This window comes from Periophthalmus magnuspinnatus, chromosome 22 (genome assembly GCF_009829125.3).
Source record: "Periophthalmus magnuspinnatus isolate fPerMag1 chromosome 22, fPerMag1.2.pri, whole genome shotgun sequence".
Taxonomy (NCBI): Eukaryota; Metazoa; Chordata; class Actinopteri; order Gobiiformes; family Gobiidae; genus Periophthalmus; species Periophthalmus magnuspinnatus.
This window is the reverse complement of record NC_047147.1, coordinates 180,268-195,085: the sequence shown is the minus strand read 5'-3', so window position 1 is coordinate 195,085 and position 14,818 is coordinate 180,268. Positions and strand designations below refer to the sequence as shown.

The 14,818-nt window shown below is 40.2% G+C and overlaps 2 protein-coding genes across 5 annotated transcripts in view; both read left to right on the top strand.

Moving 5' to 3' along the window:
* Positions 1-446: 446 nt before the first annotated feature.
* Positions 447-3,666, top strand: LOC117390817 (zinc finger protein 572-like). Its single transcript, XM_033988623.2, has 2 exons — positions 447-550; positions 1,173-3,666. Exon 2 carries the CDS (start codon positions 1,194-1,196, stop codon positions 3,456-3,458), a length of 2,265 nt encoding a protein of 754 aa, XP_033844514.1. The 5' UTR covers positions 447-550; positions 1,173-1,193; the 3' UTR covers positions 3,459-3,666.
* Positions 3,667-7,070: 3,404 nt separating this feature from the next.
* sos2 (son of sevenless homolog 2 (Drosophila)) overlaps positions 7,071-14,818 on the top strand; it is a 59,439-nt gene continuing 51,691 nt past the window's right edge. For 3 of the 4 annotated variants that reach the window (XM_055231100.1, XM_055231099.1, XM_055231098.1), the window contains exon 1: positions 7,110-7,917. In XM_055231100.1, the coding sequence (XP_055087075.1) occupies positions 7,834-7,917 (84 nt within the window). In that variant the 5' untranslated portion in view covers positions 7,110-7,833. Of the gene's footprint in view, positions 7,918-14,818 lie in introns of all 4 variants that reach the window. The other variant, XM_033988239.2, reaches the window with a different exon arrangement.

Here is a 14,818-nt window from a genome sequence, read left to right as displayed (position 1 = left end):
GAACCTATCAACTTTATAGAAGCATTAATTAAAGGAAACACTGAAGAGCGTTATTAGTTTAATTACACTTTAGTCTATGTGTACGTCATTCTGTTATGTCACTCTGTCATTCTAGTGTTTTGTGACCTTAAAAAGTTAGAGATGGTTCCTTTCATCTTTGTCACTCAACACTATACTCATATAACACAGATTGTTTTTTTCTTTATGGAATCTAATTAATCCTACAGACTTACAAATCAGTCGACATTTCAATCAAAAAAGAGTGATACAGGAGTGATACTGCTGAGGAGTCAGGGCCACACACCTCAAACACTCTTTTGACTTGTGTTCCAGTAAAACTCCAAAATGTACAGTATTATAATTCAAACAAACACACTCTTTCAATAAAGGGGGAGGGAGGATGAAACATGGATGTGTGAAGAGCAGGAGACTGTGGCGCTCTACCTGCAGAAGGGGGCGCTGTTTTTGTGGAGCAGGTCTGAGCGCGCACTGACACTCTCCTCGCCCATGTGCCAGTCCTGCTGCTCCTGCTCTCATCGCCTTTGTTTGGGTAAGTTCTCTGCTAAACTTGGCAGAAACTAACTTAAATGCTTTCAGTCAAAGAATAGTAAAGAAAATCGTGTTGAAGGGAGTTTTTGGGGCGAGCTCTGAGCTGAAGGGGAGATATTTACTCCATGACCTAAAGTCGTGCAGCTAGTTCGTTTTAGCTAGCAAATACAAAACAGAACAGATCTGAACAGCTGCAAGTCACTTTGTACATTGGTAAGTAGAATATAATAAAATGAACAAATGCATATACAGTGTAGATGATGAATATGTCGTAAATGTGGTGTAATTGCTTCATTATTTGAGTAGGCACGGTGCAGCTTAAAGCTTTACGCACTGCTTTACGCGCGTGAATACTCTTTTAAACGACTTCCTGGCACACAAATAGTGTTATGTTCCAAATGTTGAATGTAAATACTCAAATTGGACAATAAATAACCCAGATGAAAAGAATGTTTGGGACAGTCCTGCAGCAGCTCTCCTCCCGCTCCACTCTTGGTCCTAACCCATGTGTCTGGCTAAAGTAGCTCAGTTAAACCCGCATGTTTCGGGCAGCAATCGGATTGTTTAATCAGTGGGGTTATAAAAGTACATTTTAATCAGCTTTGTGCATTTCTTTTGTGCAGAAACCTCGACGATTTGGAAACATGGAGGAGTCACTGAGGGCACCTCCGGACACGCCACAGCAGCGCATGCGTAAAAGGAGGGAAACGTTCCATTGCAAAGACTGTGGGAAATTTTTCACCCGCGCGTGGGCTCTGGTGCAGCACCTGTGCACCCACCCGGGGGAGAAATCCTTCAGATGTGACCTGTGCGGGAGCAGCTTTAACTCCAAGGGAAATTTGCAAAAACATCAACACATGAAACACAAATGTAAAGGTGGAAAAAGTAAACAAATGGACACGTCAAATGGACTTGAGAAAACTGAAGTCGCCAACAACAAGCCAAAAAGTAAGCAAGATGAAAAGGCAGCTGATTGGATTTTGAATGAACCAGAACAAAGCCAAAAAGAAGCATCTAACAACAACACTGCAAAGGAGACTGAAGGAGCAGACAAACTGGAACCGCGGAGAAAAGACTCAGCTAAAAAAGACTCAGCTAATAATAATCTTAGTTGCGCTTGTTGCAAATGTGGGAGGAGGTTTTCAAATAAGACCCGGCTCATGACTCATCTGCGTTTTCATGAAGGCAAACAGATCCATCGATGTCTGTATTGTGGAAACGAGTTCACGAGCCAGAGCCAATTAAAAATACACGAAAGGATGCATACAGGAGAGAAGCCGTACAAGTGCGATCATTGTCCAAAACTGTTTTATATACTGGCTAAACTGATCACTCATACACGCAAGTTCCACAAGGACTTGTCACGTGCTTCAAAATCACAGTACCAGTGTTTTTCATGTTATGAGTGCAAAGAGGAGTTTTCTACCAAGAGACAGCTGATCGAGCACCACTCCATAAACCATAAGAAGGAACGCTACCAGTGTAAATATTGCAAGCAGAAGTTTCTCTATAAACGATTTCTCACAGAACACGAAAGAACCCACAAACAGGATGGCGATATACCCATTGAGGATCCTTCAGAACCAAGTGAAACGCCTGATCAAACGACTCAAGTCCCAAACTCTAATCCCAAACGTCGCACTTGTGAAAATTGCGGAGAAAGTTTTCGGAATAAGACAGAAATACAAATACACCAGTTGACACATATTGGGAAGGAGCCATTCAAATGTAAATACTGTGCGATGGATTTCTGCAGTGAGACTGTTCTGATATTGCATGAAAGGAGTCACACGGGAGAACAGCCGTACAAATGCGACTACTGCGGCAGGTGGTTCGGAATTTTGGGAAATTTGTACGGACACATTCGCACACAGCATCCAGACAAAGAGCTTCCCGAAAAAGAGCGGTTTGATTCAATGAAGCTGCCCTATCTCCAGTCCCATTCTCAGTCTGCTCCCAAGTGTCCTAGCGACCCCTCTTCTCTACCTCCTCCACAGGCTTCTAGCAAGTCCTCTCCTCAACCTGTTACCATTCCCTCCTCTCGTTCTTCTCTTCAACCTCCTCCCATAACTATACCCAAGACCACTTCTCATTTCTCTCCTCAACCTTCGCCCATAACTTTACCCAAGCCGACCTCTCATTCCTCTCCTCAACCTTCTCCCATCACTGTACCCACCCCCACCTCTCAGTCCTCCCCTCAACCTTCTCCCAAGCCTCCTTTTCCACCTCCTCCACAGTCTCCTCCCAACCCCTCTTCTCGCCTCCCTCTTCTTCCTCCTGTCCCTCATGTGCTGCAAATCAATTTAGAGTTTGAAAAACCATACATCTGTGAATACTGCAGTAAGGGATTCAAAACAAAACACCATCTCATAGAGCACAGGTACATTCACATCGGGAAACCGTTTAGTTGTGCAGTTTGTGGAATGGGTTTTGTTAGGAAAAAGAAACTAGAGTACCACCAAAAATCTCATACTGGTAGAGACCTGTTCTCATGTGGAGAATGTGGCTACAAATTTGGCTCTTTGCAGAAGCTGAAGACGCATAAATTAAAAAAACACCCAGACAAAGCACACATCAGTAATGACAAGTACAAATGTAAATATTGTGATGAAACCTATTCTCACTACTGCAATCTGGTGAAACATATGAAAGAGCATAATGAAAAGAGGAGCCAACACGTATTGTGCCAACGTGATAAAGACAAAGAGAAGACTGCAGAAGAAGCTGGCCCAACACCTGGACCATTTGAGAAATCAAGTAACTCCAAGTATTCGAGGGCAGAGAAGAAGCTTACCTGTCGAGACTGTGGGGCTGTGGTCAAGTTGGGCTTTACAACTTTGTCCAATGTTTTTGCAGTGACCAAAGTTTCAAATGTGAAATGCTTTTTGAACAATCACAAAATGATCTGACAAGACCACTACCTCTGTAATGTGTTTCATGACTACTGAAAGTGCCTATTTTTTTTTATACTATATGTATTGTAGATTCATTGCAAATTGATGTGCCCACTGTTTTCTCCTTGTTTTAAAATGAATGTCAATGTCTCAAATATGGGCAATTATAGTGATTTTATAAAAATATATTCCAAGGCATAAAAAACAAATGCGAGTCATTTTATTTCAATTCAATTCATCTTTATTTCGGACTCATGGTCCATTTAAAAAAAAAAAACAGACGGTAACAATACAAACAATAAATTCAACTGTGCATTATTCTGCATAGGTCTGTCACAATGACAAAATTTGATGTGCAATATATTGAAGAAAATATAGACAATAAAAGATAATATTAAAACATTTATGCCACTGACACAACAGCCCTTAAGTAGGACTATTCCCCAATAACTATTCTAAATATACTATATTGTTTTGCATCTGTAACAGGTTAGAAGTGATTTATTCAACGTTTTACAGCCAAAACACACAATAAATACTGACCACAACAAATACTATTCCATGTTTCATATACTAATCTATAAAGTCGATACAGTAATTATGACAGGCCTAGTACTGCATTTCCAAACACTAACACATAACACCACGTTACACATAGGAGGAACCGCCGGTGAAGTATCTTGCCGAAAAACACAACAACAGAATGTTTTGATAAAAAGTGAAACTGAACTTCTGGATTGTGGACAAACACCAAGCTGCTGTTGCTGCCTATCAGTTCAACGAGTTTAATGAGGCTATTTTCTCTATATGTTAATAAAATCATAGCACACATGCTAAACATATTATTAGTACATTATTAGTACATAGTACATTATAAATATGTACATTTGATTATTAAAAAAACTTTCTTGGTGAGACTTGTGTGCATAAGTTGTATTGATAAGCATTGACTTCTGTACAGTTTTGTTACAAGGGCTCTCTCTAGTGGAGAACATAAGTATGGACAGTGCGTAATCCGGTCTAAATTATAATGATGCGTTGATCCTTTATATGAGAAAGATTTTTTTTATATTATTTTATTAGCTGTACATCAACAGTTATGTGGATTGATTTTTACAGGGCTTCAGGTGATGGCACTAAAATGGTTGTCCACGGTTTGGCCACAAGGGTGCGTCACAACACTCCATATAATGAAGTGAAACTGGGAGTTTGATTTGCTCCTAAAGCAGCGTTCCAGTAAACAAATAAAAGTGTACGGGGTGACACTGTTTTATTTGGCTTTGTCATATTCAGTGATGGGAAAAATACTTTAAAAATGTTAGTTACAGAAAAATTACAGAATACTGAATATCTACATTAATAGATTGTTCTGATACATGGGCCAATGAGAGTACAAAGTCAAAGAATACAGTGACTCAGAATCAGTATTCAGAACACACAGTATTGATACATGTGTTCAGTTACTTCCCAACACTAGTCATATTTCTTTCTTTCTTTCTTGTTTTTTTTGTGTAAATACTAATGCCTGCTTATAAACTTGGATACACAGATGGGTACTTTTGAGTGTTTTTTTAAAATCAATTTCTGTGGCTTAACATTGCATTGTTTACATGTTTACTGAATTTCTTTGACGACTGGTAACAGGATATTTGTGTAAGTTGCATTCACACAATCCAAAATCTTAAACCAAAAATATAATTATTCATCAGAATCAGAATCAAAATCCTTTTATTGCCATCGTTTGTGAACACAGTTCACAAACTAGGAACTTATTTTGGTGATAAAGTGCAACATAAAACATAAAACACACTTAATAAATACAAATACAAATAAGGGCATGCACGAAGTTAAAAAAAGATATGCTTAAAAATCAAATAAAATACTTAAAGGTAGAAAATATATACAACAGCAGCATCAGAACAACAGTGCAAACATGACTTATTAAAGTGGCCGGTGTTATAAAGTGTCCAGTTTTGTGCAAATATTATAAAGTGTTCACGAGACAAACTGCAGAGGGGAAGAAACTCTTCTTATGACGAGAGGTTCTGGTCCCAATGGACCGTAGCCTCCTGCCAGAGGGAAGTGGCTCAAATAGTCCATGTCCAGGGTGAGTGTGTCAGCTGCTATACGGCCTGCTCGCCCCTGAGTCCTGGAGACAGGTCCTGTATAGATGGAAGGCTGCAGCCAATCACTTTCTCAGCAGAGGCACAATGCGCTGCAGTCTCTGTCTGTCCCTGGCAGTGGCCCCAGCGAACCACACAGTGATGGAGGAGGTGAGGATGGACTCAATGATGGACGTGTAAAACTGCACTATCATCTGGACCGGCAGCTTGAGTTTCCTCAGCTGCCACAGGTGGAACATCCTCTGCTGGGCTTTCTTGATGAGGGAGCTGATGGTTGGCTCCCACTTGAGATCCTAGGTGATGCAGGTGCCCAGGAAGCGGAAAGAGTCCACAGTGGTGATGGGGGAGTCCGTCAGGGTGAGGGGAGGCAGGGGGGCTGTGACTTTCCTGAAGTCCACAATCGTCTCCACTGTCTTCTGGGCGTTAAGCTCCAGGTTGTTGCTGCTGCACCAGTTAACCAGCCGGTCCACCTCCCTCCTGTAGGCAGACTCATTGCTGTCCGAGAGTCCAATGAGGGTGGTGTCCAATGAGGGTGGAGTCGTGGCTGGAAGTGCAGCAGTTGGTGTACAGGGAGAAAGTACACAGCCCTGTGGAGCTCCTGTGCTGATAGTCCGAGTGTCCAAGACATTCCTCCCCCGTACGCGCTGCCTCCTGTCCGTCAGGAAGTCAGTGATCCACCTGCAGGTGGACTCAGGCACATTGAGCGAGCTTGTCCTGGAGCAGAGCAGGGAGGATGGTGTTGAACGCAGAGCTGAAGTCCACAAACAGGATCCTGGCATAGGTTCCCGGGGAGTCCAGATGCTGGAGGATGATCCATTTCGTTTGATCCACTGGCCCATTTAACATTAATAAAGGACCACAGGGGAATACACAGATAAATATAAGTTTAACCTTTTTTCTCAATCCCCCCCCCCAAAAAAAAAAAACAAACAAAAAAAAACCCCACATACTGCTAATATTACATATCACATGATCATTTCCCTTTCCCGGATAAAGGGGTTCAGGTCCGCCTTCTTTCCCTGGCCCCAAATGTCTCTTGATAGGCCAAAACTGTTAATCAAAGTATAAATATTTTAAATGATTATGAGAATTTATATGAATTTATATTTTGCAGCCTTATAGTTTACATGCACAATGTTGTATTTTATTATCTTTTACACCTTTTTGTATCTTAGCTAGAGCAACTTCTAATATTCAAGTTAAATACTTAGTGTTATTTGTATTTTTAAATAGATTTTTTTTTTTTCGTTCAGCTATTATTACACTGGGATTCTATCATTATGGGACAAATAAAGCTTCTCTTAGTCTAATGAACTTAAATCAACTTTCACCTTTACGTAACTATTAAAAATCATTGGTAAAAAGTCTTAAATTACAAGTTTAAATATCATATGAAAAGTTCATTTCAAGTCATGGAGGGAAACAGAAGAAAGGCGCCTCTTGTCCTGGTGGTGCCCTTTGTCCCGGCCGTGCCCTGGCTGTGTCCGCCCCTGCGCCTGACAGACAGCGCAGAGGGAGACACCGAGTGGAACATCTCCTTTACCCCAAAAACAGCGCTGCTGCCGGGCTGCTGTGGCCGCTCTCCTCCCGGACCCCGGAACTGCCTCTTTGGGGGGATTTACGGGATTTACCTGCGCATCCGACCGCTCTGGGAAAATGACTAAATGTGAAGCAAACGGCGCCGGAGAAAGTGTGCCTTGTTTGGATCTAAACGGGTCGTGTGCCACAACATAAAACTCACCAAGGCCAGAGCGAGCCTGGAGTTAGCATTAGCTAGTTAGTTAGCTCGTTAGCTAACCTCACAGTCTGCTGATCTTACAGGTGTTTGCCACAAAAGAACCAAACACAGCTTCTAGGTGTGGTTAAAGACAGTTCAATTCAGATGTCTCAACTTTTTCTTGACGTGAATGTGCCTGTTCTACGCGTTTAGCAAGAATCTAGGATAAAACGTAGCAACATTATTATTAGCTATTAGCGCTCCACCTAGCATTCAATTAGCTTGTTTACAGCAGGCTAGCCGCATTAGCCCAGGAGCTAGCGCCGTAACTTTATCGCTACATGTGCTTATTTACCTATGTAGCTGGGCTTTGCGGGGACTGACTCGACACGAACTCGCCCGTGGGCTTCTGGGATCATTTTGTTTGCTGCTAAGTGTGTCGATTTTGCGCGGCGCTTGTCCTGGACTGACCCACCCACAGGACTCTCCACCCGGGGCCGATGCTGACAGATCAGCCCGGAGCACGGCCACGCCAGGAGCCGCTACAGCCATGCAGCCCCAGCAGATCTACGACTTTTCCAGTGACGAGAACAGTCACAAATGGAGAGGCCTCTTCGTGCAAGCTTTACGAAAGGTAATGCAAGGTTTTCACACATCGTACAAAGTGTTTTTATCCACATCATGCATTCCCACACTGCAGCCAGCAGAGGGTCTGCAGCACCGAGGGGCCAAGCGTTCCACTCCAGTTAAATGATCCACCATTCTGCCAGAAAATACATGATATTAGCTACAGGGACATATAATTTTCTCACATTAAGAGTCTCTAGATCCATGGATACTCGTCTGTTACATTACTCATACATCAACGCTGTAGGCATGCAACCTTAAAATAATCAAGTTAGTCATTATTGGGGCTTTCCATTCAGTCAAGTTTTAGTTCAACGTCCCACACACTCACAGCCAAATTATAAATATTTATTTGACTTATGTAAATGACATCTCCAGTTACTACTGGTCGCAGTAGTATTAGTAGTAGTGGCGATAGTAGTAATGTTAGAGTTGAGTCTTAAATGGCAGTAAGTACGTTCTTCTAATTGAGTTTCATTTTAAAGGAGTGGTCATTTTGTGGTTTACTTTTTCCATCTACTTGAGTCATTTTCATTTGTCTCCTATGTGCAAAATCAAATTAGGTCGTTGTTCATGTAACCGGACACCTCAATAATCAATAATCAATAATATGCGCAAAAAACCCGTATTGAAAATGCATCTCGAATATAAGAAATCTATAACTGTCACTCATTGTGTTACACGTTATTAAGTGTTTTTTCTGCACGATCTGATTATTCTGCGATTATTCTGACTTTGTGGATTGGTCCACCAGCCCCCATCTGACCCTCTCCTTTGCATCCTCTGACCCTCTCCTCTGGATCTTCTGCTCCATCTGACCCTCTCCTCTGCATCCTCTGACCCTCTCCTCTGGATCTTCTGCTCCATCTGACCCTTTCCTCTGCATCCTCTGACCCTCTCCTCTGCATCCTCTGACCCTCTCCTCTGCATCCTCTTTTCTCACAGAGCCTAACTTCATGTCTTCTTTCACTACATTTGTAAATCTTTGGTCTTCATCTAGGCCTCAGCAACCTTCTACCCAAATATTTCCTGTTCCTCCTCTGTACCATACATTCACTTTCCCTCTTCCTCTCTACCATATATTCTCTCCCTCCTCTTGACCATTAATTCACTGACCCTCTTCCTGTGTACCCTATATTCACTCTCCTTCTTCTGTACCATATATCGACCCTCCCTCCTCCTCTGTACCATATATTCACGCTCCCTCCTCTATACATGCCCATGCTTTGCTAATTCACTCCTATTTAATATTATCCAATCATAATGCTGGATCATTTTAACCAAGTAGCAGCCCTCCCTTTCTTGATAACACATTGACTCATCACTTTTAGAAGCTGTTAATTCTGTCAAAAACCTTCCAAGAAACTCGTCTCCACATTTTACCAGAAGAACCATTACCGCCGACTTGCCCAGACGTGCAGAAGTAGTGACAGATTTTGACAAGTGAACCTAATATTAACGAGTGAGAGAGTGGCCTTTTCCCACTGCTCTGAGCAAACCACAGAACAGAACTGCAGACTCAGCTTTTTTCAACATTTTTCAGATAAATTCATCTCTCTCCACTTTTCAAGTTGTACATTTGACCTTATTGTTGTAATAGAGACGTGTGTTGAAATGTGTGGAAATTGTTTAACTATAAGTATAATTTTTCCATTATCCACTTTCTGAAAAAACCTTTGAATGATAGTCTTGATGTCTGGATATGTTTGGATCTTTACTACAACTGTTTATTTTAGTAGGGGCAGATATCATTTTTTTGTGTTCTACTGATACCATAGACTGTATACATAAATGGGCGTAGCTAACCTGCTAGTCGCCGCGTTCCAAACAGGAAGTGATCATGGGCGCACTTCTGGCTCCATCGACTCTGGCTCCAATTAATTGTCAACCCCTCTCTGTAACTACTGCTGTCAGACTCATCATTTCAGTCTTAAAATGTTCATATTAACCCGCTCTACGTTTTTTATTTTACTATTGTGTCTGTAAATCACGATGTGAACAGTAATAACAGACAAATTAGGCGCCTTCTTGCTCAAAGGTCACTCCTGCTAGCGTTGGCAACAGGTTTGATTGACAGTGTTGCTAAGTGCCTGCTCCATGCTATTCCAGCAGTGCGAGTGGGAACAGGCGTTACCTTCAACAAACTTGCTCCAGATTGGCTCTTAAGTTGCTATGATATTTGTGGTCAGAATTCCAAATATGGAACTCTACTCCACATTGGCCCCTATAACTGCTAGCCTCAATGAGCTTTATTTGGAGCTGAATGCTGTGGTGACGTCACACTCACTTAGTCCACTTCTTTATACAGTCTATGACTAGTACACCAAATATTGAACACTTAACACTTTGTGTCTTTTTTAAAGGTAGAGTGGCAGAGTCTTCCACTTTTTTGTCTCCAAGGAGATGTTATTGCTTTGCTTGGAATGACCCACAATATTAACTTGTCTATCTCCAGAGATGAGCACATGATGCCCCCAGGCCAAATTAAAGGTCTTATCTGTGGAGGGGCATGATTCCCTCATAAAAGATTCAAGGGCGAAACATGGCGACAACATAAACTGTGTAAAGAAGTGGACTAAGTAAGTGTGACGTCACCTACAGCGTTCAGCTCCAAATGAAGCTCATCAAGACTAGCGGTTATAGGGGCCAATTTGGGGGCCAATTTGGCAACCAATAGCCAATTCAGAGTGAGACTGTTCAAGGTAACGCCCCTTCTCGCTCGCACCGCTGGTTTAGCAGGGAGTGGGCGCTTAGCAACGCTGTCAATCAAACCTGCTGCCAACGCTAGTGGGAGCGACCTCGGGGAAAGAAGGCGCCTGATTTATCTGTTATTAATGTTCATATCTTGATTTACAGGCACAATAGTGAAATAAAAACCCCAGGATCGTGTACAGCAGGTTAATGTGAACATTTAAGACCAAAACGACGAGTCTGACAGCAGCAGTTACAGAGAGAGGGGACACAGTTTTTCAATGTAAAATGAATTAGAGCCAGAGTCGATTGAGCCGGATGTGCACTCATGAACACTTCCAGTTTGGAACTTGGCAGCTAGCGAGTTAGCTATGTCCATTTATATATACAGCCTATAGGCGACAAGCAAGTGATGGCCCCCAATCATAAAAGTTCCAGTGCACCTTTAAGTTACAGTTGCTTGCTTTTTGTATCATAAAACATAGAAAACCGCATATAAGAGCCAGTACTGTTTTATTATAAGTATTTTTGTCATGTTACTGCATCTCCATAGGGATCTTAGACATCAAATATACATCAATGCTCTGAAAATAATGATTTTTGCATTCATTTTACTGTTAATTTTTCTGTCTTGTCTTAAATTTCCCCAAGTGAATTATTGTTTATATATTGCAGTTTGTCTGATCTCAGCATCAGAATACTTGTCATAACTTTCATCATTCAACTTTTAACTTTTAACTTTCATTTCAGGAGCATCAGTCAAATGAAGATTAATTATATACTTTTCAAAGCTTTTATATTAGGAATTGGGCTGCTTATGATAAGGATGAACAGGTTTGGATTGTAAATATTTAGGTAAATTTTACGTTCTAAAGGTGCAATTTGTAACCTTTCTGTTGGAGTGCTGGTGAGTTCCATCTTTTGAGAACTCACAGGTCCAAAAAGTATTGCTAAAATGACAACAAAACTTAAATTGCACTATTTACATATTAGAAATTATGTAGATCTCATCTTCTCTCATTTTTATTGACACAATCTCCTGTCGCATTGCATCTTGTGGAAACTGCCTTTCATTGAAGCTGAGTTCCACATTTGGAACTGCGAGTATCATAGCAAACAAAGAGCCAATCTGTAGTGAGGCTGTTGAAGGTAACGCTAATTCCCTCCCGCAAATCTGTTTCAGCTGGGCGGGCACTTAGTAACGCTGTCAATCAAACCTTTTGCTGAAGTAATGAAATAAAAACCCCAGAATCATGTAGAGCAGATAAATACAAACATTTTAAGACCAAAATGACAAGTCTGACAGCAGCAGTTACAGAGAGAGGGAACAGTTTTTCAGTGTAAAGTGAATTGGAGCCAGAGTCAATGGAGCCGGAAGTGCGCCCATGATCACTTCCTATTTCGAACGATTAGCGTGTTAGCTCTGTCCATTTATATATGCAGTCTATAGCCTTTCTCCACCCTTTAATGTGCAGGGGTATGAATTGGAGACACAAAAGGGATTGCTTCCATTCAGATGTAAATTGCAATTAATCTTGCAGCCTGAGTTTGTGGTTTAAATTTACAGAAAACAAAAATTCAGGAACTTGAATCTACCACATTTTCCAGCCTCGTGTTTTTGTGGTGTTCTGGTGTTAAAAATATAATTAAGGGAATCCCCATTGATCACAGGGTTTCCCCAAAAAGGTCATGACTTCTGCTTGTCATTTTGGTCTTGTCTCCATCATGTTTAACAGCTTTTTATTTCAAAACCACACATGTTTGGACAGTCCAATCACAGCCAATAATTTGTATCATGTGCATCTATTGTATAAAGTGGACTAAGTGAGTGTGACATCACCACAGCGTTCGGCTCCAGATGAAGCTCATCGCACAACCAAAGAGCCAATCTGGAGCGAGGCTGTTGAAGGAAACGCCCCTTCCCGCCCGCATAGTTAGTTTAGCAGGGAGTGGGTGCTTGGCAATACTGTCAATCAAGCCTGTTGCTAACACTATTGACAGAGACCTCGGGGAAAGACACCATCTGATTTGTGTGTTATTAATGTTCATATCTTGATTTATAGACACAATAGTGAAATTAAAACACCAGGATCATGTAGAGCAGGTTAATACGAACATTTAAGACCAAAATGATGAGTCTGACAGCAGCAGTTACAGAGAGAGGGGACACAGTTTTTCAATGTAAAGTGAATTGGAGCCAGAGTCGATGGAGCCGGAAGCACGCCCATGATCACTTCCTGTTTGGAATGTTGTGGCTAGCACATTAGCTCTGTCCATTTATATAAACAGTCTGTGTTATGACTGAAATCAATAACTTCTTTTACTTCAGATATGTCAGTTTAAATCTTTACTTATTGATTCTGAGGAAGTATTTTAAGCTGCCATGTTTATTTTCACATAATAAGATAAGATAAGCCTTTATTAGTCCTACAGTGGGGAAATTCCAGTATTGCACCGCACAGTTAAAGAACAGAAGGAAAATGGTACATGCAATAAAACAAGATAATAGATAAATAGCTTAAAATAATTAAAAAAAATAGACTTAAAAACAACTAAAAATAGACTCTAATGTAACATCTCCGTAAAGTGACTTGAGTATTGCACATAGGTATGGTTGAAGGGAAAGCTGGTAATACTGGTAAGGGCCAACATATATCTACCGATTACAAGAATAATGTCTGATATTAAATTAATGGTAACATATGGGTTTGATAAACATAAATTGTAGTAGAGAATATGAAAAATTTGACCAGCACCATTCTGGTACTTTAGGGAGCATAAACTGTGAATATTATAACGCAGAAGACTTAATAAATGTTAAGAGTGACTTTACCTTTTCATTGATGCATCTAAACATCAGAAGTATCAAAAAACATCACGACGACCTGGTTTCACTACTTGCCACTATAGGCCATGACATTGACATAATAGTTTGTAGTGAAACTTGGATAAATGAACATACATATCTCGACTATTTTAATCTGGATGGATATTCACTATATCACAAAAATAGAATTGGTAAAATTGGAGGAGTATGTCTATATATAAGCTCCCAATTCTCAGTAAAGGAATGAACAGATATTAAGTTAGATGATGGTTACTCTGATTCATTATTCGTAGAATTAAAAAACAAAAATTAAAAAACTATTATCATAAGAGTAATATATCGTCCACCTGATTCAGACCGCGATACTTTTAGAGACCAACTTGAGAATGTTTTACTTCACATAAACCAAACTAATACAAACTGTCTTATCATGAGAGACTTTAACATAGACATATCTAAAGAAGATAACATTGGAACAGACTTTCTCAATACTCTCTTCTCCTCATCATTTTTCCCAACTATCAGTAAACATACTCGAGTTACAGAGAGAAGTAAGTCAACCTTGGACAACATAATAACTAACATAGAAGATATTGAATGTAAATCAGGAATAGTATATTCCGATATCACAGATCATTATCCCATTATACATTATTTGAATTTGAAGAACAAAATACCTGACCTATGCGCAAAGAGAAAAGTGAAGTTTATAAACAACAAAACTCTTGCAAATCTGATTCTGTATCTTCAAACTAAAAGGTGCGACTCAGTATTCAATACCTCAGACCCCAACTGTGCATATAATTCATTAATTTCTGAAATAACAGATTCTGTTACTAAAACTATTCCGGAAAAGATAATTAAACAGCATAGTACACATGCTAAACCATGGATAACAAAAGGAATTCAAAAGTCTATAAAAAAGAAAATGAAATTATATAAGCAGTATGTTAAAAATCCTAACACCCAAAACAAAATGTTATGTACTAAATACAAAAATAAATTGACAAAAATAATAAGAACAAGCAAACAAATGTATTTTACTGTCAAATTCAATAATGCTCGTGGGAATCAAAAGGAATCTTGGAAGGTGTTAAATGAGATTCTCAGCCCCACACAAAAACCTTCAGTCCTTCCAGACACGGTGGTGCAAAATGAACTAAATGGAAACACTAACTTATCTAATATCTTTAATAATTACTTTGCCTCTGTCCCCACTATGAGCATTATCTTCAGGGCTCCTATTCAAACTCACTCTTTTTCAAACCTACCTGTAAAGTAGAAGTGATCCACATCATAAACAAGCTAAAGTCTTCTCATACTACTGGTGCTGATAACATCTGTAGCATAATCATTAAAGCCATAGTAAATGAAATTGCTGAGCCTCTTT